This window comes from Aotus nancymaae, unplaced genomic scaffold, assembly GCF_030222135.1.
Source record: "Aotus nancymaae isolate 86718 unplaced genomic scaffold, 86718_ANA_hifiasm-v0.15.2.pri h1tg000016l, whole genome shotgun sequence".
NCBI classification, from domain to species: domain Eukaryota; kingdom Metazoa; phylum Chordata; class Mammalia; order Primates; family Aotidae; genus Aotus; species Aotus nancymaae.
The window spans coordinates 38,175,211-38,202,459 of NW_026988428.1; the positions used below are offsets into that span (position 1 = coordinate 38,175,211).

The following is a 27,249-nucleotide window of genomic DNA, read 5'->3' on the forward strand; positions in this document are numbered from 1 at the left end:
TCTTAAGGGACCCCTGTACAAGGCTGGAGTCTGGGAGACTGCAGATGTCTGGGGAAGATGGAGCCTGGACCTGTCTGTACCTGCCTCAAGAGGGAGGGGGGCAGGAGGATTTCCCAGAATGCCACACAGCCAGCTTCAGGCCAACCCCAACCAGAGGAAAAGTGGGTGGGAACTGGAACGTTTGGAGTTTAGGGAGGTAGAAGCCGAGGGGAAGAAGTCGGTGAAAGGGTGGTGGGACTGAAGTTTTGGAACGGCTTAAGAAGGGGAAAGAGACCGACATTCCTGGGTTCTGGAGGGAAATTGGGACTGAATGGTCAATTAAGGTGCAGGAAGTTTGAGTTTCTGTTTCTGGGCTCCAGCAATCTCTTGCCCTCACCCCAGTAATCTGGTTTGAAGAAGAGACCTGTTTCTGTACCTGCCAGGACACTCCAGCTCAAGGGCAAGAGAATGCTGGGAGTGCCATTGCCTTAGGCTCGTTCTGATTCAGAGGGGCAGAGATCTCAGACACCAAGTCTGGCCTTGGGAGAGGATATAGGGTTTCTGGGTCCAGCAGAGGAGGTCCTCCTGCTCTGGGTCTGACCTACCACCATGCTGGTCAACTCCAGTATGAAAAAGCCTTGCTTCTCCTTAGACCCTGTACCTCCTTTCCTCTTCCTATTCTTTCTTCTCCTGGGTGGACTCAGAGACCAAACAAGAGTCATCATCAGGCATGGTCGATTGGTTTTAGAGACACCTCTGCCCTCAGCTGCTGTCCACCCCACCACACTGCCCCAGGGACCCTGGGTTAGGAAGCTCTCAGAAGAGGGGTTGCTTAAGCTTACTAAGGGGAGGCAGCTGGCTAGAGGACGGGGTGACCTTGCAGGCAGCTGGGGTGGGGGGGAAGGTGTGTGGGGTGAATTCATTATTGATGAGCCCTGCACCCTGGGCTACTAATGAGCCCAGGCCGGCTGCTCTAATTGATGTCAAGAAACTTGAGACCCCCAGATCAGCTTCCCGCCTGCCAGCTGCCTCTCCTGAGCCCCTCCCCTTCCCTGCACCCCCAGCTGCTCTGTTCACTTCCTAAGGCCTCCTTTCCTTCTTCTTTTCATCTCCACCAACGCAGACAAGGATAGGGCTCAGGCCTTCTAGCCCCCCTACCCTTAAGTTCCTCTGGATTATTCAAGTCTCAAAGTGGGAGGCACACTTCCTTCGGAGCATTGGGAGATTTGGGAGATGAAACTTAGACCAAGAGTCTGAGAATTACAGCTCAGGGAAAGAGAGGTTCATACTAGATTACATCTGTGGCATTTCTGAGCTCAAGGAATTCCTTCCTTGTATTGTCCATCCATGGGTGAGAACTTGTCACTCTCTCAAAAGTACAGGCACTACACAGTGACACACCCATGACACCAGCCCAATTTTCACAGCCCACTTCCCCTCCTTATTTCCTCCTCACAACACTGGAAGACATTTTAGGTCTGGTCCCTGGAGTTTGGTTGCTTCTGCCCCTACCCCTCTCCCAAGAGGGGAACTCCTTTTTTTTTTTTAAGACGGAGTTTCGCTCTTGTTACCCAGGCTGGAGTGCAATGGCACGATCTCGGCTCACTGCAACCTCTGCCTCCTGGGTTCAGGCAATTCTCCTCCCTCAGCCTCCTGAGTAGCTGGGATTACAGGCACGCGCCACCATGCTCAGCTAATTTTTTGTATTTTTAGTAGAGACGGGGTTTCACCATGTTGACCAGGATGGTCTCGATCTCTTGACCTCGTGATCCACCCACCTCGGCCTCCCAAAGTGCTGGGATTACAGGTGTGAGCCAACGCGCCCGGCCCTTTTTTTTTTTTTTTTTGAGACAGAGTCTCACTCTGTTGCCCAGGCTGGAGTGCAGTGGCGGGATCTCTGGTCCCTGCAACCTCTACCTCCGGAGTTAAAGCGATTTTTGTGCCTTAGCTTCCTGAGTAGCTGGGACTACAGGCTTATGCCACCACGCCCAGCTAATTTTTTGTATTTTTAGTAGAGACAGAATTTCACCATGTTGGCCAGGATGGTCTCAATCTCCTGACCTCATGATCTACTGGCCTTAGCCTCCCAAAGTACTGGTATTACAGGCATGAGCCACCACGCCCGGCTCCTAAGGGAATTCCTCTTAATGTACCAAGTATGGGATTTCCTCCCTTTAGAATTTCTGGTGCCATGTTATGCCATGGCTGCCATTCTTAGGAATGCTAGGGGGTTCTTTGTCTCATCCTGTCTCTTCTACCCCATCAGTCCCTTTTCATTTATGGGTTCTGTGAAGACATTTCTGACTCAGAGCATTCTAATATGTCGCAGATTGGAGTGTGGTCCAGGCTTGGTCTCCTAGGAGGGATGTTTTTAGGTGATGTAGGCCCTGCTAGGTAGGAGCCTGAGTTAGTGAGAATAGTCCTGGTGATGGGGGAAGAGGGTGAGGTGGACCTCATACCCCACCTTCCCAAATTTCCCATGAATTTGTGGCTATGCTGCCCTCTGGTGGCTGCATTTTCGCCTATCCTGACAGGGACATCTTTGTCTCCAACAACCCCATTCCTATCCCTCTTGCTGCAAGTTAGGACAGGCCTTGAGGAGAAAAGAGGACCCGAGGACACAGAGGGGGTCCCTGACTTTGCATGATTCATCTTCAAAGATCTGAACCCTGTGGCATGTTTGTTAAGAATTCAGGCCTTCCCTGTCAGATAAGCTGAGTTTCACTCTGTTCTGTCACTCACTGTGTGACCTTGCACAAGTTATGTAACCTCTCTGGGTCTCAGTTTCTCTCTGTGTAAATGGGATTTATAGTACCAACTTCACAGGATTGATAGAAATTAAGTGTGATAATGTATGCAAACTAACACCCCTACCAGCATACAGTAGCAATGAAAACAAAGCAATACAAAATCATAACTGGACTTTCTTCTAATTTAGTTCCATGGCTTTTTCCTCTCATTTCATTATTCTGATTTAGGGGAGACTGGTAAATGTTCTGAACCATCCTCCCCCACCTCCACCTTGGGCCTCCCCTTTGCATTCTTTTCTAATCCTCAAACCCAAAGAGAAGAGATTCCTTTCCCTTCTCCCTTGGGAGTGTTGGAGACCGGATCTGATGGGGGATGAGGGAGAGGCAGAGGAGTCAAGCCCTGCTTTCTCTCCTTCCATCATCTCTTTCACCTAAGAAGGGAGCCCAGAACTAGTTTCACAGTTTCTGGGGGTCATAATTCTTGCTCCCAGTGGAAAGAAGCCATGAGAAAAACAGGCATCTGCTTTCCACCAAGCCGCTTGGTTCCAGGATGCGTTTGGAAAGAGTGAGGTATGAGATCACAGATTCTACTTCTGGTCAGTGGGGGCACTGGGTCAGATTTATTGCACTTGCAACAGAGTTTAAATAAGTCCTGGGTGTCTGGCGCCAAGGTGAGGGAAAGGTTGGGCAGAGAGAGGAGGGGCAGCATCAGTGCAGCTGGCAGGCAGAACCCAAATTCTGCAGGCCCAGGACAGTGGGCTCCGCTTTCTCTGGGGAACAGGGAGGGCCTGTGTCTGGCCAGGCTGAGGTTCCAGATCTGTTGCCATCATGGCCCCTTCAGGGTCCTGGGCAATTCCTGGCTTCTTCTAAATCAGGGTGAACTGGGCCTCCAGGATCAGGTCTGGGGCAGGCCCAAATACAGTCCTGGATCTGCCGGGGTTAGGTTGCCAATGTCTGAGTCTGGGTTCCAGATCAACTCCAGACCCCAGGCTGGATCTGGCCCCATTTGAGTTCGGATTCCCCTTGGAGCTGGGTTCTGGGCCAGCATCTATCCTTGTGTGGCATCTGTCCTGAGCTGGTCCTGGGGCACCATCCATAGTTAGTGTTCCTTGTTGGCCCACCAGGGTGGGGCTGTCCAGAGCTGCCAGGTCTTACTCCCCAAGTTCCAGATTCTTAGCTGGGGACTTCTTTCGGATCTCTGGCAAGGCTGAGGACAGATCTTTGCAGGTTGGAGCTGGACAGGAAGTCCTTGTGGCATGTCTGGCCCAAAGAACTGCGAATGGATTCCTAGTTATCTTTCCAAGTTGTTTCAGGAAATTCTCTCCAAGATGCAAAGGCTTCAGGGAGGCTGGGGCCTCTGTCCCTGGATGATCTGAGTTCCCCCATCCATGAAGAGGGTATGTGTAAACAAGGGTCCTTCACAGTGCATGGCGGGGAGGGATCCCCAGATCCTCACCCCCCTGGCTCTGGCCCTTCAAGTATGTCTCTGGGCTGGGGAGAGAAGCTTCTCCCTGGCCCTCAGCACCTTCAGAAAGTTCCCAGTCCCCTCCCTTTCAGTAGAATGAGGGTCGGGGGACTGGTCTTCAGGATTGGGAGTCTGAGATTAGAAGGACTCAGGCATCAGAGGTGGCTGGAGGCTTGAGCTGAGCTTTTTCCATGGCAGTGCCGTACGGGAGGGAGCGTTTGAAGAATCCGAGCTGATAAAGATGAAAAGAGGGAGAGTTTAGGTACTGTGGTTGCCGTTTCTCCACAGCTCTTATCCCAAGAAATAATAGGGAGGACTTTAGTGTCTCCACCCTCTACATCCTGCAAAAGAAGCCTCTGAATTCAGGCTAGGACTACCCCTCCAAGTTGTGCAATGGACTCAGGAGGACTAGGGGTGGTTTTGTATGGGGGGTGTCTTTTGCCAGTGCCTTTAAAATTCCCCAGTTAAGCCAGAAATGGCAAATAGGTTTGAACTCAAGTGCCAAGTCTGATTGCCTAGTAGTGGCTGCTTTTGTTTGTTTGCTTTTGAGACAGGGTTCACTCTGTTGACCAACCTGGAGTGCAGTGGCATGATCATGGCTCACTGTAGCCTCAAACTCCTGGGCTCAAGCCATCCTCCCACCTCAGCCTCCAGAGTAGCTGGGATTATACGCATGCACCACCACACTTGGATAACCTTTGTGTTTGTTTGTAGAGACAAGGTCTTACTGTGTTACCCAGGCTGGTCTTGAATTCTTGGGCTCAAGCTGTCTTCCTACCTTGGCCTCCCAAAATGTTGGGATTGCAGGTGTGAGCCACCATGCCTGGCCATGGCTGCCTCCTGAGAGGGAGATTCTGAAGCCCCTTCTTGGAGATGATCACTAGCCATTTCTAGGTTGGTGATGGCTGCCATGGATTTTTGGAGAAACTGACAGCACAAATGCTATATATTTGCCACTGATTTTGTGAGTACAGGCAAACTTACCATCTTAAGTCAAGAGGACCCTTTCTAAGCTGGGGGCTATAGAAGGAAGGGAGGGATCCTATAGGAAGGGTTAGAATGGGATGCATGTAGCCAGGACAGAGGTGGGGGCATACCGCTGGTGAACTGCTCTAGAGGTAGCTACTGTGCACTGTGCTAGGTCAAGGGCAGAGCCTGATGAGAGGGTGGCCAAGTCATGAGCAGGTTGTAGCTGACCTTGTAGAGGATGTAGATGAGTAGACCCAGGAGCAGGAGGCCAAAGAGGATGGCTAGGATAATGATCCACAGTGGGACGCCATAGCTGCCTTCTGCCTTAGTCCACTGCACAGCTGTGGCCACCTGGGGAGCAAATTGGGTGAAGTCAGTGAGAGCTCAGAAGTTCTTTCTACCCTATACTTGGCCCCCACTTGTCATTGGATCTAGAGCCACTTCCCAGCTTATTTTGAACTAACAGCATTCTGAACTTAAAAATTTAAGTTCCTAAAATATACAATATTGTCTCTTGCTTTTGGGCTTGCATATCATATCCATTTTTTTAAGACGGTCTCACTCTGTCATCCAGGCTGGAGTGCAGTGGCGTGATCTCAGCTCACTACAACCTCCACCTCCTGGTCTTAAGCAATCCTCCTGCCTCAGCCTCCTGAGTAGCTGGGACCACAGATGTACGCTACCACATCTGGCTAATTTTTGTATTTTTTGTAGAGATGGGGTCTCACTATGTTGCTCAGGTTGGTCTCAAACTTTTTTTTTTTTGAGACAGAGTCTTTCTCTGTCGCCCAGGCTGGATTGCAGTGGTGTGATCTTGGCTCACTGCAACATCTGGCTCCCGGGTTCAAGCGATTCCCCTGCCTCAGCCTCTTGAGTAGCTAGGACTACAGGCACACGCTACCACGCCCAGCTAATTTTTTGTATTTTAGTAGAGACAGAGTTTCACCATGGTGGCCAGGATGGTCTTGATCTCCTGACCTCGTGATTCACCTGCCTCAGCCTCCCAAAGTGCTGGGATTACAGGTGTGAGCCACTGCACTCGGCCTCATATCTGTTATTCACTTCTCCCCAAGATATCCTTTTCCTGAATGGCTAGGCTGGTTAGTTCCTACTTATTCTTCAGGTCTCAGCTTGAACATCATTTCTTCCAAGAAGCCTTCCCTGGCCCAGCTAGACTGGGTTCGGGTGTTCCTATTGTGTTTTCATAAATATCATAAATATCACCACACTTGGAACACTGTGTTGTTCCACGAGACTGTGAACTCCAGGAGCAAAGATAGCATGTTGATCTTGCTTACCACTCTGTCTCTGGCATCTGCACAGTGCTTGGCACATAGATTTTCAACAGTTGTTAACAATAATAAGGCCAGCCCACACCAATGTCCCAGCCCTAGTTCCGGCACTCTGAGCCCTGTATTCCTTCATCAAGTCCTCTGGCCCTAGACTCACCTGACGCTCCTTTTGGGGCAGCTGCCGAGGCAGGATTCGGTAGGGCATCTTCAGGGCCTTGTACACAGCCTCACACTGCAGGCTGAATGGCTGGTGCTTCCTCTGTTGGTGGGGAAAGTTGGTCAGCACATGCTGTCTTGGAATCCAGAGGACATAAGGTTCCCCATGGTCTGGCTGGGGTTGTGATCTTTCCCTATTTTGACTCATTCTTCCTGAGTCTCTCTCTTTCCCTTTTTTTTTTTTTTGAGACAAGGTCTTACTCTGTCTCCCCGGATGAAGTGCAGTGGTGTGGTCTTAGGTCACTGCAACCTCCACTTCTTGGGCTCAAGCAATCCTCTTGCCTCAGCCTCCTGAGTAGCTGGGACTACAGGCATGTGCCACCACGCTCAGCTAATTTTGTTTTGTTTTTGTAGAGATGGAGTTTCGCCAGGTTGCCCAGGCTGGTCTCAAACTTCTGGCTGAACCTCGGCCTCCCAGAGTGCTGGGATTACTGGTGTGAGCCACTGTGCCCGGCCCCTGAGCCTCTCTTGATATTCCTTATATGAGATAATAAATGTGTAACTGAATAATAATATATAATTAGATGAGTACATATTCAATAAAAAATACATTTTTTGAATCATTAATGTGCCTTTTTTTTTTTGAGATGGAGTCTCATTCTGTCGCCCAGGCTGGAGTGAAGTGGCGTGATCTCAGCTCACTGCAACCTCTGCCTCCCGGGTTCAAGCGATTCTTTTGCCACGGCCTCCCGAATAGCTGGGACTACGAGTGTGTGCCACCACACTTGGCTTATTTTTTTGTATTTTTAGTAGAGACAGGGTTTCACCGTGTTAGCCAGGATGGTCTTGATCTCCTGACTTCATGATCCGCCCGCCTTGGCCTCCCAAAGTGCTGGGATTACAGGCGTGAGCCACGGTGCCCAGCCTATTAATGTGCTTTGACACCAAGACAGTGCCTGGCTTGCAGTGTGTGCTCAAGCAATGACTGCTCTTTACTATTCCTGCATCTGCTTACCTCTCCACTATGGGTTCATCTTCCATTTCACTGTTTTTCTATCATTCTTTGCACACTGGTCTCCCTTCAGCCCGCCCTCCTCTGAATGGGTCAGGAAAGGGAAGCTGCTGCTCCCACTTTGGCCACTAGGTGGCGCTAAGGACATACAGCCTGGTCTAGACGAGGGCAAGGAAGGGGAGGGAGCTGGAGTGCTGAGTACCATTCACCAAAGGACACGTGGCTACTGCAGTGGAGAAAGGGGTGGGTCAGTCTAAGCAGCCCCAAAGGTCAAGGGTTAGGGCTGAGGTAAGGCTCCCTCACCTGCAAGAAGGTCTTGGCCCAGACTCGGAAATGCAGCTGCAGACTTTTGCTCTCTTGTTGGTGGAGGGGCCCGAGCTCACAGCGCAGCCTGAGACACTCAGCCTCCGGACATTTCTAGGAAGAAAGAAGCTTGGACCGGGTGTTCTGGCCTTGTGATGTCTCTGAGAACCCAAACAAACACTCAACACTTTGGTCCACACCTCATTTCCCGCCTGACTTACCAGGATCTGAGGTCCCGAGGAAGCAGAGCTGCGGCTTGGAGCTTCCCGTTTCTGCTGGTGGTGCAGGGAACCCTCGGGAACCAACTATAAGAGAAAGAGACTGTTGGGCCCCCTTTTCCATCTCATTACAGCTTCTAAGTCAGCCTGCACCTGGGTTCCGGAGCAGCTTCAACCTATTCTTTCATCTATCTCTTTATTCATCCATCCAACTGTCCGGCTCCTATGTGCAAGGCACCGAGCTCAGTGTTAAAATATGGAAATGAAGAAAATTTGGTTCTTGGAGTTCACATTGGAGGAGACGCTTAAATCAATAATTAGGTCCTTGTTCCTGTTTTTGCACTGGCTATTCCCTCGGTTTGGATTATTCATCCCTGAGTCTTGTAGGTAGGTTCACCCTTATCTTTCAGGCCTCAATTCAGCTGGTCTTCAAGAGGTTTTCCGATGATTCAATTTAAATCGTCTCCCCACAGCTTATTAACACTTCACTTTCATCACCTTTCAATCCCTGTTCATTTTTCTCCTTCTCTTTTTATTTTTCTTTCTTTCTTTCTTTTTTGAGAGGGAGTCTTGCTCTGTTGCCAGGCTGGAGTGCAGTGGCGCGATCTCGACTCACTACAACCTCCAACTCCCGGGTTCAAGCTATTCTCCTGCCTCAGCCTCCTGAGTAGCTGGGATTACAGGTGCGCACCACCATGCCTGGCTAATTTTTGTATTTTTAGTAGAGACGGGGTTTCACTATGTTGGCCAGGATGGTCTTGATCTCTTGACCTCTTGATCCGCCTGCCTCGGCTTCCCAAAGTGCTGGGATTACAGGCGTGAGCCACCATACCCGGTCCTCTTTTTATTCTCTATGTCTATCACCCTTCCCTAGAATGTTAAGTTCCATGAATGTGAGGACTGTCAGTTTTGTTTGGTGCAATATTTCCTGGGCTTAACAGTGTTCAGTACAGCACTCATTCAACTAAATGTTAATGAGTAAATGAACTATAAAACAGGCATTGGGACCGAGGAAAAGGTTTGAAGAAGGTTTCCTAGAGGAGGTGGCACACAACACGGCCCTAGGGGTATGCCAGGAAACAAAGAAGGGATAGTTCAGGCAGAAACAAACACAGTGGATGAAAGTCGTTTTTCCTCCAGAGGCTTTTGAGGTACCTCTGGGCCTTGTGACCCTCAGCCCTATCTATAAGCATGTCCTCATTGCCTCTTGCAGGCCTCCAGCAACCTTCCCCAACCCCTCAGCCTTGGTCCTCTGAACCTGCTTCCCTTCCCCATGCCAGTGTTCAGGCCCTCACCTCCAGGTCCTTTGGGTTAATGGGGTGACTGGGGGTGCAGTTGAGTCCCGTAAATTTGGTCACATACAGGAGCTGCTGACCTTCCAGAGCCTGGGGACAGCTGAGCTCCAGCACGCCCTGGCTAATGGAGCTGGGGCCCTGGTTGATGAGCTGAGGAGGGAAGAGCACAATCATCATGGGAAGGAAGGGAATGCTTCTGCCCCTGGAGGCCCTGGGTCACCATGGCTCCACTGTACCCTGCTGTTGGGCTCCTATCTCAGAGATGAAATAGGGAACCAGCGGGCAGAGATGAAATCCTCTCTAACCAACACTTTTGGAGGGGGCTTCATCTTTCTTTCCAAGTCACTCAACTGGCCTGTTTCTCTGGCTGTTTCTCACAGGACACTGCCTCATGCCTTTGCATATATATCACTTACCCCTCCCTCCTCTCTTCCTCTCAGTCCCTGATGTTGGTTCCAGCCATCTGTCACTCATACTAGCTCCTCCTTTCCCATCATTCATTCTGGTCCTGCCCCTTTCCTCCCTCTAGCCTGGCCTGCCTGGGGCCCAGTCCTCCCTGCCTCCTATCCCTCTTTACCTCGTAGACATGGTGGACAGCGGGTCCCACGTCTTCCTCCTTCTGCGGCTGGTCTCGGGGGTGCCACTCGCTTACTGGGAATAGCACTGCCTCAGGCTTGGAGACGCTGAGGAGGAGGGTATTTTAGAGGAAGGTGGAAGGGACCCCATATGCATTCTTCCCTAGAAGTCTGTCTCCCCTCTCAAAAAGACCCCATTCTGCCTGGCACTGACCCGTTCAGGGTGACCTGGGCCTTAGCCTCCACGGAGAGCCGGAAGGAAACCACGTCGCTTTGTGAGTTGTTGAGATTCTTGCTGTGGGATCGAGGCAAGAGTGAGGTCCTGGAGCACAGCCACTGAGAACTGTGCCCAGCCCTCCCCTCTATCCCCAGCTCAGCCCCAGCCTAGACACACTCACTCCCTACCTGAGGATCTGGAAGTCAAACTGGATAGTTTTCTTAGTGTCCCGGAGATGAGGGACTGTAAACCGAAGTCCACCCCACAGCTGGGGACAGAAAAAGAGGAAAATAGGGCAGTTAGACTGTGTATTTCAGCCCTCCCTCCCCACAGCTGCCCTCAGGTCTGCTCTCCCTCTGCCTCATCCTTTTTTTTTTTTGAGATGGAGTCTCTCTCTCTCTGTTGCCAGGCTGGAGTACAGTGGCACTGTCTTGGCTCACTGCAACCTCTGCCTCCTGGGTTCAAGCAATTCTCCTGCCTCAGCCTCCTGAGTAGCTGGGATTACAGGCATGTGCCACCATGCCCAACTAATTTTTGTATTTTAAGTAGAGACAGGCTGGTTAGCCAGGATGGTCTTGATCTCCTGACCTCGTGATCTGCCCGCCTTGGCCTCCCAAGTGTTGGGATTACAGGTGTGAGCCACTGTGCCCGGACCCCATCCTCTTATCCTAAACTTACACTGGCTCCTGCCTTCATGGGGTTGCCCAGGTCACACACCAACTGGCGGCTCTCGTTCACAGCAAAGTAGTCACAGCTCAGGCTGGAGAAGTTCTGGAGGTGGGGTGGGTGCTGGTCAGGTTTTGGTGTCCACTCTGGAGGGGTATCCTCCCAACCCCACTCAAGAGTCTCATCTCACCCCTGGGTGTCTGACGAGTCCTGAGTACTCAGCCTCTGGAGGGGCCGTGACCCGAAGCTCAGCCTCATAGGCGCCACCCTCACCCACATTCTGGGCGTGGAAAGTGAGGTTCAGGGCGTTCTTGTCACCCAGGTACACGTGGCGCTGCTCCCTGGAGGGGACACAGAGGGTAAGGGACACTGGGGAATTGATCCTCAAACCAGGACAAAGGACCATTATAAGAGTAATAACAGTAATAACACACACTGTTTAGTGGGTTCTAACTCTATGGCAGGCACAGGCTAGATTTTTTATGTAGATTATTTCATTTAATCTTTCCAAAAAGTCAGAGAAATAAATGCTACTATTCTCATTATGCAAATAAGTTAAAGCTCAGAGAAGCTCAGCAACTTCCTAAGGCGACACAGCTAGTATGTCCCTACTTGGCTGTTTCAGGTGCCAGGTGCACCTGAACTCCCTAGCTTACTGTCAGCCGCTACTTACCCAAATACTTCCAGCTGCAGGTCAGGCACACAGATGTTGTCTTCTCCACAGTCCAGCAGGATCTGGGCCTGGGGAGCAGGACAGCCTTGAGAGGGGAAGTTTAGACCCATTCTTGGGCTGCAGGCTCTTCTCTTTCCAGGGCCCTGCCCCCCAGTCCCCAGGCCTCTGTCTTCCCAGGTCCCTTCTTCCTGCCTTGTCCTCACCTTGTCCTCTATCCGGCTCTTGCTCTGGTAATGTAGAGCTGGCCTGAGGCCGTGGCTGTCCACTGGAGCTTGGGGGTCCAAGGAGAAGTTGAGAGCGATGTGAATTGGGGAGAGTTTGTCTCGAAATTCTGATTCGTTCTAGGGCCAGAGGAGAGAGTTCACAGAGTCAGGGGACTCTGGGGACTTGGTGGCCCTGCTCCTCAGCCTCTCTCATCTCCCTTTGTCTGCTTAGGGCCCAATTCTGACCATCTTCATTGTTTCAGAGGCCCTGGCAGCCTGCTTCCCAGCTCCTCTGACAGAAGGTCTCCTTTTCTCAGTTCCCCAAGAGTCCCAATCCCTTCATTGGAATCTCCTAGTCTTTCCCTTCAGGAAGGGCCCTCAGTTCAATGTGACCACCCTCCCTGGCCAGTCCATACCCTGCCCTCTGGGCCATACCCTGAGGTAGATCTTCATCTCTCTGCAATCTTCTCGAGCCCCGTTCTGGATAAGCAGTGTCTGGGTCAGGGTTGCCTGCCTGGAGGCCAGGAACAGTGCCCGCCGTACCCCTCCCTTCTGCTTCTGCCAGTCCAGCTGAAGTTCCACTGTGAAGCCTGCAGCCAGGGACATAGAAGGGGAATTTGATCGTCTCTCCTCATCTTTTCAGAGAGAAGAAATGTCCCCAGTCTCTTTGTCCCCTGTCCCAGGGCCTGAGATCTCCAGGCAGTCTCCCTCACCAATGGAGTCAGGGACGTGTTTTCCAGAAGCATTGAGGCAGAAGCTAAGGTTGATGCTGGAGAAAGACCAAGAAGAAAGCTGGTGAATCCAACTGGAACAGACATCCCATCCTCTATCTATCTCCCAGACCCAGACTAGGACACCCCCATTTCCCCCTTCCTAAGGCATACTTGGCACCCCTGCCCACTCCCAGGCTCAGGTCTCTGCAATTTCCTGGGTGCCAGCTCACCAGGACACAGGGTTCCCCTCTAAGCTGCAGCTGCGCTCCTCCGGGTTGAACATGGCAGGGAAGATGGTGAGGGAGGCACTGGCAGACACGATGGGGCGGCCCCTGCCAAGAGTGAATGTGGGGTCAATAGAATTAGGATCCTTTGTAGCCTGGACACAGGAAACTGATGCCCAAGCCCCAGAATGCACGTCCTCTGCGTTGATTTTCCCCACTTCAGCTCTGTTGAGAAATTCCCAGTTCCAGTCCCCCCAGGTTGTCCCCTCAACTTCCCTTGGAGTTCATACCTGTATACCACGGCCTTGTCTACACCAAAGGACCCCACAATCAGATCTGCAAGAAGTCAAGAAATCACCTCTTACAGCAAGCCCCAAATCAGGATTCTTTCTCTCTAACCCCTTCTGGTTTCAATGCTCAAGGAGGCTGAAGTGAGAAGACAGCGCCCTCTGGTGGAATTAGCCTAGAACTGCACCCAGGAACTTAGGAAAGGTGCAGAAGAGGGTAGAGGTCAGTCACCAGGGAATTTTAAGGTGCAAAGGGGCCTTAGGCACAACTCACCAGGATATCCGTTGCCATCCAGGTCTCGACCTCCTCGAAGGGCAGAGCCAAAGAAGTCTGGGGTGTGGCTGGCTGCCCACAGGGGCTGCAGAACCTGGGAAGGCTTAGAGCCCAGCCCTCCTGGGCCCCCAGGGAATACAAACACTACTCCCTGCTGAGTCTCCCCACCAAAAGGAGCCCCGATGGCCACATCTGGAAGACACAGAACACGCACTAGTCAGCAGGCCAGGAATCCAGGGGCTCAAATCTCTACTACCAGACCTCAGGACCTAGGATCCCATTTTTTCCCATCTGTCAATTCCTATGTTCCAATCTCTTCAAATCCCAAGACCCAGACAGTGGGATTTTAACCCCTTGGGAAGTCATGGAGGTCTGGGTATCTTAGCTGACAGATGCCCTCTCCCCAAATCCCTTCTGACTTGGGCCCCTGCCTCCTTTTTCACTCTCTGAGTCCATGGTACTCACCATTGTAGCCATCCTGGTCCAGGTCCCCCAGGGGGGTCAAGGAGCTGCCAAATCGGCCAAACTCATCATGGCCAGTGAGGGTAAGGGTGGGCATGGGCTCTATGCCAGCTGGGTGCTGCAGGTAGACGTAGACCCTGCCCACCTCCTGAGGCCGCCCATCAGGGGTCCGCTCCATGAGCAGGGGTGCCCCCACCAGCAAGTCATCCAGCCTGAGGGGAAGGGCAAACCCAGGTAACTCTTTACCCTGTCTTGCCACCCCTACCCCAGTCCTAGTGCCAGAAATCCCAGGCAGTATGGATCCCATCAAATCAGAAGACCTGAGGTTTCTGATCATTAGCGCTCAGCTCTCTCCTTGTCCCTGAGCAAGGGGAATGCAGGTATGAGTGAGAGTCTAGAGGAAAAGACCTGGAGAAACTCTCCTTGCATTTTCTGTCCCGTTCCCACTCTTCCCTCTTGATCTGGGAGAGGTGTCACATGTGCTCATTTCCCACTGCTCACCCGTCCCCATTGATGTCTGTGGCAGCCACTGCATAGCCGAAGTAGGAGGCCATCTGGAGAGGACAAAGGGGCAGCCCTGGGTCAGAACTCGAAGGTTCAATAAACAGGATCAAGAGGGGCTGGGAAGTTGGGCTGACATTATTAGGTCAGGGCTGGGGCTTTGTTGGCAGTGGGTCAAGCTGGGGTGGGGTTGAAGGGTATCCTTACCTGTTCCCCTGAGAAGTTGTAGAGGGATCGGATGTCTGAGCCATTAAGGATGGTGACCTGGGGGATAAAGAGATAGGCCCATTGGTCCTGGACTCCCAGAGTATCACGTGGTTAAAGAACAGATGTGTACAGGACACTCAGGGGCAGGTATTCCTTAGAGACACACACCACTGTCCCTAACTTCCTCCTCAGCTTTGCCCTCATATTCCTACCTGTATGCCAGGTAGGTACACCCTATGTTTGTTTCACTATTCGTCTCCATATCAATCACCAGCTACTGACAGATTTTGTATTTATGTGTTTGTTATCTATCTCTACTCACTAGAATGTAAGATCAATAGGGTCAGGAACTTGATTTTGTTCTTTGCTTTCTCCTCAGAGCCTAAAATAGTGCTTGGTGAGTAGTAAGCACTCAATAATTCTGACTAGATGTGCACTGGTGCCTCAAACCCATCATGTTTAAAACCCAAGTCATCCTCATCCTCCATTCCCCCCAGACCACAAACACCGTGTCTCCCCTGTTTCCTTAGTGACCCACCCCACCAGGTCTCTTGAATCCTTGCTCTCTTCACTCTCACTGCTGTGACCTGGTGTGAGCCCTTTCCCAGGACTGCTGGGCAGATGTCTTGACAATGTCCCCGCCTCCAGCTCTCCCTTCCTATAGGCACTCTCCCCCAACCCCCACTGCAGCCAGACTGGCTGATTGCCCTAGAGCAGATCTGGGAGGCTACCTCTGGCTTGGAAATCCAGTGGCTCCCTGTAGCTGCTGCTTAAAGTCTCAACTTCTTGGCTGGTCCTCCAAGGCTCTGCAGAATCTGGGCCTAACCTATCTGTTTTTGCTTGATCTTTCCATATTCTACTTACCCTCAATCAGCTCATGAGTCTGCTAAGCTGGGCTGTAATTGTTTCCTTTTCTTTTTTCTTTTTTTTGAGATGGAGTCTTGCTCTTGTTGCCCAGGCTGGAGTGCAGTGGCACAATCTCAGCTCACAGCAACCTCTGCCTCCTGGGTTCAAGCGATTCTCCTGCCTCACCCTCCCGAGTAGCTGGAATTATAGGCGGCTGCCACCAGGCCCAGCTAATTTTTGTACTTTTAGTAGTTACGAGGTTTCACCATGTTGGCCAGGCTGGTCTTGAACTCCCGACTTTGTGATCCTCCTGCCTCAGCCTCCCAAAGTGTTGGGATTACAGGTGTGAGCCACCGCGCCCCGCCTGTTTTTTTCTTTCATCTCTTTCATGCTCCTGCATAGGGATGCCCTCTTGCCTCATCTCTGATGAACCTTCATAGAACCTTCTCTGATCTGTCCTCTTCCTTTTAGAAAAATTTAACTTTTTATTTCCTGACTCCCCAAACTTGTTACCATCCTTATACTAGAAAGGAGATTATTCCTTCCCCTAAACTGCTATGTCACTGTATTTACTTTTCTGAAGTTTATCAAAGTGCAGAAAGAATCCTGATTTTGGATTAAAATAGACCTGATTTTAAACCTACTGACTAACTGGGTGATCTTAAGCAACTTATTTGGTCTCTTAGAACCTCACTGTTCTCACATGTAAAATACAGATGGTAATATCTACCCCACGAGCTTGTTGTGAAGAATAGAAATCATGAACAGATAGTGCCTGATGCACTGAGAAGAGAATGAATCGACGCTCCGATTTAGATCATAATTGTATGTGTGTCTTATCTATCATATTTGATTAGAAGCATCTTATAAGATGGGGTAGGATACCTTATTCATCTTCTTATCTCTTGCCTTGCCTTAATAAATGTTGTTAATTGAACAAACTCCTATGGCACTCTTACCTGTATCTTTTTAAAAGCACTTGTCCTGATCTAATAATAACATCTGCCAGTTGTACATTGCCTAACAATTCATCGAGCACTTTCACATACATTTTCTCATTTTGTCCTTGCAAGAGGCTTGTGAGGTAAGAATGATTGTTATCTCATTATACAGAGAAGAAGGAGGCTCAGAGAGGTTCAGCAGGAAGCAGAGTATGAATAAAGAGCAGAATGGGCCGGGCGTGGTGGCTCACGCCTGCAATCCCAGTACTTTGGGAGGCCAAGGCAGGAGGATCTTGAGGTCAGGAGATTGAGACCATCCTGGCCAACATGGTGAAACCCTGTCTCTACTCAAAATACAAAAATTAGCTGGGTGTGGTGGCGCAGCCTGTAATCTCAGTTACTCGGGAGGCTGAGGCAGGAGAATCACTTGTACCCAGGAAGGGGGGTGGAGGGTGCAGTGAACCAAGATCACGCCACTGCACTCCAGCCTGGCGACAGAGCAAGACTCTGTCTCACAAAAAACAAAAAACAAAAAACAAAAAAAACAACCCTCGCAAACTGCCATGCATGGTTCTTTGTGATTAGCCAGGGGAGGAGAGGAAGTGAGGGGTCAGGCTGGGTCTTACATAGCCGTAAGTGAGGTTTCCTTTGGGCACACCAGCAACAAAGTCTGCAAAGAGAAGAGAAAGTTGTAACCTAAGGGTGGGGAAAGGGAAGTGGATAATGGTGAGCATCCAAGTACATGGGCTCTCAGGCCCTGGGCCTCTAACCACCCCCTCCTTTGGCCCCAGCCTAGGGACACACTCACCTTCAGTGTCATCACCACTGAATTCACCCACAGCCACAGAATATCCTGGGAGACATGGTGGATGGATGTTAGGATTCCTGCTTTGGGAACCCCTCCACCCTGGCCTATCCCCAATCCCTTCCCCACCCCTACTGGGTCTTCATAATCAGCATGCACATGACAAGTATAGCTAGGGATGGCCGAGTAGGGGAGGGGAGACAAGGGGATGAGTGGGAACAGGAACACTTGAGATTCTCCCTCTGCCATCCCTTCCCCACTTGCTGGCTCACCTAGGTAGCTGTCGTCATAGATGGAACTGGCCTGGCGAGTCTGCAGCTGCCCTTGAACCAGGTTGATCAGGTACTCGGGGTAATACGATTCTGCAATCTGCTCCTGAGTGGCAGACAGGATCTGGCCTGGAGAGAGGAGGAGGAGGGAGTAGATGGAGGGGAGCTGGCAGAGGGGCTTGGGGCTCTGGAGGCTGACTGGGTGGTAGTTCAGAAGTCTGGTTCAAGAAAGGGAAGCATGGGGAGGGTGGTAGTATGGAAATTTCAGGAAGCAAAGGGGAGAATTGGGAGTAGGGTGGGAGGCTATGTGCCCGGGGACTTAAAGAATAGCAGAGACAGGACTTACCTTGCCAGAAATAGCTTCCTGGTCCACCTAAAACCACACGGCCAGTCTGTGGGTGAAAGGAGGGGAGTCTGATATCTGGTCCCGAGCCCCCTGCCTCCACTACCCACGCCCCTTCTCTCCCAGACCCCTCTCTTACCTTGGTGAACTCGGCACTGAAGCCTCCTTGGCAGTAACCCTGTCCTGCTGCCCAGCTGAAATCTGTGAGAGGAGAAGGTGGTGAAAATGAGCCCTGCACAGATGGGTCATTCAGGAAAGAACAGAGGGCAGAGGGAAGGAGGTGGGAGAGAGAACCAGAGAAAGGGTCTTCCTGGGCCAGACAGTAAGCATAAAGGCTAACTAACTGGCTTAGCCTTTATCTTAAGCAACATACTTGGTCTCTTAGAACCTCACAGGGGAATACGGGGGCGTGAGTCAGCCCTAAGTATATGAGACACTCCATGGAGAGGGCAGACATGGGCGCAGGCCCCCTCTTGTCCCTACCTGAGCGGCAAGGTGCATACTCCAGAATTCGGGTGAAGTTATCTGTGGAGAGGTAGCAGGTGCCCACGGGGTCGCTCAGTGGCTCCTTCTCTGTGCGCCAGCTGTACAGTGGAGCGCATGCCTGGGAGGGCGCAGGAGGAGGGGCCTTCAGATTTAGTCCAGTAAGGCCCTTCCTCCCTCCCTCCAGGCTCGGCCTTACCCAAACACTGCCCATCCCCTGGCTACCACACCACTGAGCCTGCTGGGCCCTCACCAAGATGGAGGAGCCATGGGCTCGAACTGTTGCCCCGAACCACTGCAAGGACTTGTACTCCACAGGCTCCTCTCCCTCTGAGCTGGACAGTGAGGACTCCAGGAGCCGAGAGCCTTGTGGGAGTGAGAAGGGGGAGTCTCGCTGAGCCATGGACAGTTGAGCACTAGGGCAGCCCCTACCCTCAGCCTGGGGATACCCAACGAACGCTTCCCAGCCCTGAGACTCCATGACTCACTGGGAGTGCGGAGTAGGGAAGGAGCTTAATTCTGTTTTGTGTAGCCTGACTCACCTCTCCTCTACACACATACACATACACACATGCACACACACGCACACAGAACCTGGGCATTCTAGAGTTGCCTCCCCATGGTTCCCGCTTTCTCCCCCAACTGAAACAAGGATGCCCGCTGTGGAGTGGAGGCAGGAGGAGGGTGGTGAGGAACAGTGGCTATTCACCAAGCGGGGAACTCTTTGGCTGTACTTTTTTATCTGTACTTGGGCTGTGTCTTTAACAGCATCTTGTCACACCTCCTTTTTTTTTCTTCTTTTTTTGAGATAGGGTCTCACTCTGTCGCCCAGGCTGGAGTGCAGTGGCACGACCTCAGTTCACTACAATCTCTACCTCATGGGTTCAAGTGACTCTCCTGCCTCAGCCTCCCAAGTAGCTGGGATTACAGGTGTGTGCTACCACACCCAGCTACTTTTTGCATTTTTAGTAAAGACAGGATTTCATCATGTTGGTCAGGATGATCTCAAACTCCTGACCTTGTGATCCACCTGCCTTGGCCTCTTAAAGTGCTGGGATTACAGGCATGAGTCATCGTGCCTGGCCTTTTTTTTTTAAACATGGTCTTGCTCTGTCACTCAGGCTACAGGGCAGTGGGGCAATCACTGCTCACTGCAGCCTTGACCTCCCCACTCAGGTGATCCTCCCATCTCAACCTCCAGAGTAGCTGGGACTACAAGTGTTCATCACTAGGCCTGGCTAATTTTTTTTTTTTTTTTTGAGAAGGGTCTTTCTCTGTCACCCAGGCTGGAGTGTAGTGGCGTGATCTCGGCTCACTGAAACCTCTGCCTCCTGGGCTCAAGCGATTCTTGTGCCTCAACCTCTCATACCTGAGAGGGTGTATTTGTATTTTTAGCAGAGACAGCATTTTGCCATGATGGCCAGTCTGGTCTTAAACCCCTGGCCTCAAATGATCCACCTGTCTTGGCCTCCCAAAGTGCTGGGATTACAGGTGTGAGCCACTGCGCCTGGCCTCTCTAGTCTCTAATTCTGGAGACTGATGGCCCTAGTTCATATCCTCGCTCCAGTGTTTGCCAGCAGTACAATCTTGGATAACCTCTGTCTCCTCACTTATAAAATGGGGATAATAATACCTTATACAGTTGTTAAAAGGATTCGATGAACTAATATATGTAAAGTGTTCACAACTGGCCTGGCACAGAGCGAGTGATAGCTGTTAGTCTCCGTCTTCCTCCCATCCGTTTGTGTCTACTCAGACCTGGAGCTCCTTGAGGGCAGTGGCTTAGTCATCTTGCAATCCCGGCAGCTCCAGCACAGTGCCTGTCATGCACTGTCACTTAGTCAGTGCTTAGTTAAAGGAACTGAATGGTTTGTGCAACTCTCCCCGTCTTTGTCTGTGTTACGGCCCTGGCCTCCCAGAGTTGTGGGTGATTCAGGGGAAATGAGAGCCACATGTTTCTGAATCATGCCCGCCCTCCTTGGGCTGGGCTGGACTGGGATCGTGGAGTGAGTGCCATGGGGATCCACTGTAAGTGGTTGGAGCACCAGAGCTGGTGCTGAGAGGTCACGTGACTGGGGTCTGAGTAGGCTCCACCCTCTGCCCCAGGCCCCACCCAGGCCTCGCCCCCAAGGCTGCACCATCCCCCAGTTCCTCCCTGAATTTCACAGGCCTACCTTTGCGGTCAAATTCAATGGGGGTGCACTGTGTGCGTCTGGCGTCCCAAGGACAGAGGTAGACAGCACCACCCTGCAGCACTCCTGGCTGGCTGGTGTTAGCCTTGGGAGCTCCCACCAGCACGCTGACCCTGTGGAGGGGAAAGGAGAGGCAGTTCAGAATGGCTCCTAGCTCTTCATCGGTGTCTGGAGGCGGGAAGGACCCAGGCCTCTAGGCTGGGGCTGGCTGAGGGTGGAGTAGATGCCCCCCTGGGTTGTATTAATATCTCAGAAGATGCCACAGATGCCAGAGGCACAGGCTGGAGTCAGGCGGTCCCCATGTGCCGCTGTCACTAATACAACCCTCCCCTCCTCCCGCCATTGTCTCTCCTCTCCTACCTTCCCCTGTTCATAAAGAGAGGAGGAACCAGAGTCAATTCCCAGGAGGAGAAGAGGGGCCAGATCCTGGACCCCCGCTTCTCCCTCTCCTCTAGGTACCCGCCGAGATTAGATGTGCAGCCTCTGGAACCCCAAGGTCCTCTGGAGCCTCAAATCTCTCATCTAGCCTATATACTCCTCTCACAAGCCAAATCTCCTCCCTGGGCCAAGACCCAGGCATCCGGCTGCCTAGCCACCCAGCCTTGGGGTGTGTAGGAGGAAAATGTGAGTGTTGGAAATCAGGCAGCAGGAGTGGAGAGAGGAGCTGGAGGACAGTGAACACAGATTGTTCCACTGGGCCTGCCTCACCCCGGCCCTGGTGTGGACCTCCCCTTCCTGGCTGGGTCTCTGTCTCAGCCCTTGAACCCCTTTCTCATAGACCATCCCCAGCTGACTGAATTCGAAGTCTGCTCTACTGGGGTCCTAGTTCTGGACACAGTGCCTCAGTTCCCCCTGAGACGAGGAGAAGTTTTGCCTCTGCTGGGGGCCCTATGTAATGGGTGGTCATAGCTCAGGGCCTGGGCAGTCTCCCTGCCCTCAGTTCTGCCTCATTCATCCCCAGGTCTCTTGCCTCCCAGACCTCCACACAGCTCTTGGCTCTCCTGGCTCTCCCCTAAGGGTCTCCTGCCAGGACAGTATCTGGCAGCCTGGGCAACTCAACCCAGTGCCCTTGCCAGCCTCGGCCTCTGCTCTGTTCCATGTCTGCCTCTGGCACTGCTTCTGAATCTCTCTGTCTCTCTGCCCCTGTGACTGCCTGCTCTGTTGGTTTTGGTTTTTGGATCCTGTCTCTCTATCTTAGATTTTAGGTTTCGTCATCTCTATTGGTTTCTGTCCACTTTCGGCTTTCAGCCTGTTCAATACCTAGCCCTTCCCTGATAGTTGACTACCTTCCTCAGCTTTCTCACTAGGCAAGAAGGCCCAAATGAAGGATTATGGTAGAGGCCACAAGGACTGGGGATATTTTCCAAGTATACTGAGGTGGGGAGGAGTGGTCCAGGAGGTACAGGGGATGGAGGCAATAGAGAGAACAGTTCCGAGGGGACAGAAACGGGGAGTGAGGAGGAGTCTGTGAGGGCCAGTGGGAGAATGGAGGGGAGAGAAGGCAGGGTCCAGAGGAACAGGAGACGGGTAGGCTGAAGAGGGACAGCTCCTAAAGTTGGGGGGGTGGGGAGGGGAGGTGCCAGTCTCATTACTCTGGGGACAGGAAATGTTGACTGCCTGTGGCTTCCTGTCTGTTTCCAACCTCTCACTTCTCCGTTTGTCTCCCACACACCCAGCTCCCCGCCAGGCCCCACCCCTCTCACTCAGGCATTATATCCAACTGGGGGTTATGGCTGCTGATGGTGAGAGATTGCACAGCCCCCAGGGCTGGGTGAGGTGAGAGGAGTATACCCCCTCTCCCTCAGCAGGGGCAGCCCCCAGGGAACTCGGTTGCTGCGTTCAGGCTCTAGAAAGCAGAAAGGGCCACCAAGCTGAACTAGACCAGAATAGCTGAGGTACAGGAAGCAGTGAAAGGAGCACTGGACCAGGAGCCAAGAGTTCAGGTTCAGGCACTAACTGTGGACTTGGGCAATACCCTCTTCCTCTTTATGTGGCTGAAGAAGAGGTTATCTCAAAGTTTCCTGGAACACAGGGTTAAGGCCAAGGGACCCCATTCCTACTCCCAATTTCCTCAACACCCACTGCTCTTGGAGAGTTGCTGAGCCTGACACTCCTGGGATGGCCTGAAGAAGTCACTTGGAGTTTAGCAGGGTTGCAAGACAGAGTTTATGAGGCTTGTAAAGCCCCGCGCGGGCAGATCCATTCTGACTGTGTGATGGTTCAGGATACCTGGCATGCAGGCAAGTGGCACAGACCCGGGCCTCCCTCCCTCCCGCCACACTACCCATGGCTCATACCTGGAGAGGCAGTGGCCCTTCCATCCCAGCAACCCTAGGTCAATCCAATAAGTAGTGCCTCCCCCCGCCAACTTGCCAAGTGAGGTGACTGGTGCCAGGATGGCATGCAAGCCAGTTTGTCCTTGTTTTCCCATATCTTCTTCCTGCTTCCTAAATCCTGCAGCAGTTGGGCACTTTTAGGGGTCTAAGAAGGTAACAATGGAGGGTCCGTGGGCTATTTTCAATATTTCAGAGAGCCTAGTGGAAATCATGCATTTACCAGATAAGGTGGCCTAGGCTAATTAAAACCTCAAGTGTATTTGCTTTTGGCTGGAATTCTATCAACTCATGTGGGAACCTGGTTATCTCATGCTGGTCAGAAACTCTGATTGGCAGCTATAGATGTTTTTGGTTAATAAAAAATGAGGAAAGGAATTAATTATTTCTTACTAAATGCAGTTTGGCAGGTACACTTTTCCGAAATAGAGTCTGAGAGAAGAAATAATTGCCATAATTTATTCCGAAGCTCAGCAATGGAAGGGTTGGTCCTTGGAGACACAGACTACCACAGCGAGAAGGCACTGCAGAGAGCATCCACTGGGTTTAAGACTTTTCTGTAGGCACCTCAGGCCACATGGCATAAAGGCAGGCTGGCCTCGTTCTGAACACTCCCTAAGAAAAAGCTCAAAGTTGCTCACCTCGTCCCATGTTCTCATTTTGCAGATGGGAAAACTATCCCAGAGGAGTTAAGTAATATGCTTAGGTCACTCAGCTTTCCTCCCAGAATCAGAGGCAGAAGTCAGGAATCCTGATTCCTAGGACAGCATTCTGGTCTACCCTATTGCCAATTTATTCCCTCCATTCATCTCTACTATCTCCCCAGCCAGGCTTCTGATTAACCAAGTCCCAGTTCAATACTGGGTTACTGTTTGACTCTGTTGGCCTGACAAGGTCGGCGGTGGAGAGCAGCAAGTGGACCAGTGGCCAGCTCCTACAGGTCCTACAGCAGCATGGGCCAGGCCAGAGGAGGACACCTGGTTCAGGGTCCCCCAGTGCATTCACAAGGGATATGTATGACTGGCTGGGGAAGAACAGCTGTCTCCACTGTGGCAGTTGCAGAAGGGAACAAGGAGCTGAGCTGAGACTGGCCTACCTTTCAAGCTTTCAAGTGCTTTGGGCTGTCACTTCCTCTCCTCAATCTTTGGATTCTCCAGCATAAAATGATGGATTTCCCTTGAATATTTACTCAACTAACTTCTAGTTCAAAATTTCTATGACTCCTGAAACCTTAGGTTTTCTTTTTTTTTTTTAGACGGAGTCTCGCTGTGTCACCCAGTCTGGAGTACAGTGTCATGATCTTGGCTCACTGCGGTCTCAGCTCACTGAAATCTCTGCCTCCCAGGTTCAAGTGATTCTCCTGCCTCAGCTTCCTGAGTAGCTGGGATTACAGGCGTGTGCCAGCATGCTGGCTAATTTTTATATTTTTAGTAGAGACAGGGTTTTACCATGTTGCTCAGGCTGGTCTCGAACTTCTGACCTCAGGTGATCCACCCACTTAGACCTCCCAAAGTGCTGGGATTACAGGTGTGAACCACTGCAGCTGGCCAGCCTCAGTTTTTATATCTCTAAAAATGGGGCAATAATGGCTTCCTTTGCTTTAATACAAGGATTTTTGTTACAATCCAATGGAAAAAATCAATATGAAAGTGCTAAAGGAATATGAGAGACTATTGTTACTATCACTAGGATAAGCAAATACTCAAAGCAAGTAAGAAATGGGGGAAAACTTAAACAAAGAACTAGGCGGTAGCCAGGAAGGAGAGAGCCAGAAACAAAACAGCTGCCCAGTGAGACCCATGCCGCCCAGGTGCTGATCACCCTCTGTGGACCAGGTCCCTTTTGTATATGTTTTCTCATTTAGTCCTAAGAACTCCGTTAGGTGTCTGATTTTCATGGGAAGACCAGGCTCCAAGAGCTTAAGTACCTCACCCTAGGTGCTAGGGTCCCACACAAAAAACTAGTAAGTAGTGAGGACTCACACCTACCTCTGTCTGAGTTAAAGCTCTACCCTTTCCTACCATGTAACCGCTTTGGTGCTCACTCTGTCCTTCAATGCTGTTTTGGTGTTCACCACGAGAGGTGATGCAGGAAGACCAGGAACACTGAGGCAATGGCTGTAGGTGAGGCACTATGTTTGTCTCGTGTTGAGGGGAGGGGGCTGAAGGCCTAGCTGTGGTGGGAGGAGGTCACTGGGGAGGTAGAATGTTCTGAGCCCTACTGTAAGAGGGTATTGTAAATCGGAAATGAGAGGGAAGGAGAGCAAGCTGGACACCTGGGCTCTCTCGGGAGGGGAGATGAGCAGAAGGGGAGGGGAAAGGGATGAGAGAGCTGGTCCTGTTTTAGAAGAGGACTTTAGGGACTATAGGATCAGGCCAGGGGCCAGAGAGACACCTAGTGGACCAGGAATGTGTGAAGTCCAGATGTTTTAGAGGAGTGTTTTAAAGGGAAATAACATTCTCCTTTAGGGGAGGAGGGAGTAAAGAGAAGGTTAAATGGGGGACAACTAGATACTCTGACCTGCGGGAGGAGAACTCTTCCCCTTCCTCCCTCTTTCTTTTCCAGTCCATTAGGGCTGTGATAAGAAGTTTGGGGGAACCTGGGGGAGACCAGGCCTGGCAGAGGCTCCAGGCCAGGGTGATGCAATGGGGTTTGGGCAAAAGGCCAGGGGGTGGGGTGGGGGTTGGGTGGGGACCTTGAATAGCCCAGAACCAACAGCTGGGGCCTAATCATCTTTCCTTTCCCCCATCCCCAGGTCCTCGAGACAAAGGAGAATTTGCTTTTTTCCCCAATTGTATTGGCTAGATTAACCCCTTTTCTCCAAAACTCTATAGAGAATGAATAGCGATCAGTCAACTGTCTCTTGTGTAAAAATAGGTCACTTCTGACTGAATTCCCCTCAAACCCTGAGATCCTGGGGGTGAGTGGGGGTGAGAAGTGGGAAGCTCCCAGCTCAGAGATGTAGAAGGAAAAGGATTACCCCAGTCATTGTGGAGGACCAGGAATCTGGCATCTAAGGGTCCCTGGCCTAGTCCAGGAGCCACCACCTCCCTCTCTTGCTTCCCAATCTCCCCTCATCCCACATTTAAACAGACACCCTTGGTTCTAATGTTGCTTCCGCTCTAACTCCGGTTTCCCAAGCCTGTCAGCATCCCATTTTCTAGGCAGTCGGGGTCCGGGTCTGCTTCTCACTCTGCTGAGTTGGGAATAAGGATCCTTCTTTGAGACTTCCAGGGTCTTGAGTCCTTAATTCTGACGCTCCAGGCCCCACGGAGCCCGCGTCTCCCCAGCTTCCGACCCCAGCCCCAGAAGTCCCAGTCTCAGCATAGCTCCAGCCGACCAGCTACAGGAAACCAGCTTTTCTCTTCCTCCCAAGAGCTAAAGGAAGAGGGAAACCGCCCACCCCCCTTCACGCGCATACACACCCCTCCCGACACATCCGAGCACCCGCCCTTGGCTGAGTTCGCTTCCAGTCCCAGCGCCCCCAGTGCCAGGGTCCCCGCATTCGCCCCAGTTCTGGGATCCCCTCTCGTGAACAGAGATTGGGGGTGGAGGGCAGAATAGGAGACAGAGGAGAAAGGAGAGGGAGCCGCCGTCCCTCTCCCGGGTCTTTCCCCAGTCTGAGTTGAGGGGGGAGGGGAGGATGAGTCTGGCCCCCAGTTAACCTTCCGACCCCCTCAGTCAGTCGTAGCTCAATCGGCTCCGACCCGTTCCCTCGCCGCACAATGGTCCCTACGGATCCCGAGGTTCTCTAGCGCCCCCAAAAGCCCTTCCTGGCCTCCGCGCCCCTTCTGTGCCCCCACCCGCCTCAGGTCCCGGCGGCCCACAGACTTCAGCCTGAGACCCTCAGCTCTCTGTTTACGCACTCTCCTCTCCCCTGGCCCGGAGACCCCTGCCCAGACTTCTCCAGCTCCATGTCCTCTCCTCACGCGACCCATGAATCCCCACCGATCTCTCTCAAACTCCAGGGCCCCTCCTCACCAGCCACGGTGCCCTCCCTACTCCAGCGCGGGCCCCCAGTTCTAGCGCGGGCCCCCAACTGCAGCTCTACTGCCTCCAAACTCCACCCTCAAACTCAAGCCCTGGTCCCCTCCAGACCCCAGCCGCGCCCCCGGTCTCCAGGCGGCTCCCCCACCCCCATCCCTTTGCCAGCCCTCCTCACTCACCCCTCTGTTCCCGGCCGGTAAAACTCCACTGAGAATCCGAAGAAGGAGCCCGGGGGCCCCGAGAGCACTGCTGGGGCCTCAGCTTCCAAGTTGAAGCCCCCGACCCTGGATGGCGGCGGCAGCAGCAGCAGCAGCAGCGGCAGCAGCGGGGGTCGGCGCCGGGGGCCCCAGCGCCGCTGCACGGCGTGGAGAGGGGACGCTGGCGTCCGGCTCCCCATAGCGCCCGCTCTTCCCTGTCCTGGGGCCACCGACCCGGAGCCGCTTCCTAAACCTCCCAGAGGCGAATGACTCAACGCGGGGAGGAGTTTGCCAAACTCCCGGCTGAGCCCTCCCCCCGCCTGCCGAGGGGGCTGGCGGGGGGGCATTCCTGGGTCCCTGAAACTCTAAGCCCGCGCCCCCCACCCCTAAGGGGCGTGGGGGGGGGCGCACC

General features: G+C 52.3%; 1 protein-coding gene across 2 annotated transcripts; it reads right to left on the bottom strand.

Annotated features, from left to right (window-relative positions):
• Positions 1 to 3,326: 3,326 nt before the first annotated feature.
• Positions 3,327 to 27,105, bottom strand: ITGA5 (integrin subunit alpha 5). 2 transcript variants are annotated; one of them, XM_012450373.2, is made up of 30 exons: positions 26,820 to 27,105; positions 20,303 to 20,433; positions 18,382 to 18,494; positions 18,129 to 18,249; positions 17,785 to 17,846; positions 17,649 to 17,694; positions 17,306 to 17,431; positions 17,037 to 17,081; positions 16,855 to 16,898; positions 14,442 to 14,498; positions 14,235 to 14,287; positions 13,737 to 13,945; positions 13,272 to 13,463; positions 13,001 to 13,046; positions 12,717 to 12,818; positions 12,487 to 12,542; positions 12,209 to 12,363; positions 11,774 to 11,911; positions 11,571 to 11,638; positions 11,088 to 11,238; positions 10,910 to 11,002; positions 10,420 to 10,499; positions 10,229 to 10,309; positions 10,017 to 10,122; positions 9,440 to 9,589; positions 8,148 to 8,231; positions 7,927 to 8,040; positions 6,613 to 6,714; positions 5,392 to 5,514; positions 3,327 to 4,426 (listed from the first exon to the last, which is right to left on the bottom strand). In XM_012450373.2, exons 1-30 carry the CDS (start codon positions 27,035 to 27,037, stop codon positions 4,343 to 4,345), a joined length of 3,150 nt encoding a protein of 1,049 aa, XP_012305796.2. In that variant the 5' UTR covers positions 27,038 to 27,105; the 3' UTR covers positions 3,327 to 4,342. The 2 variants fall into 2 exon arrangements, with proteins under 2 accessions (XP_012305796.2, XP_064233248.1); XM_064377178.1 differs by lacking the exon at positions 26,820 to 27,105 and having other exon boundaries at positions 18,382 to 19,948; positions 20,303 to 20,381.
• Positions 27,106 to 27,249: the final 144 nt, after the last annotated feature.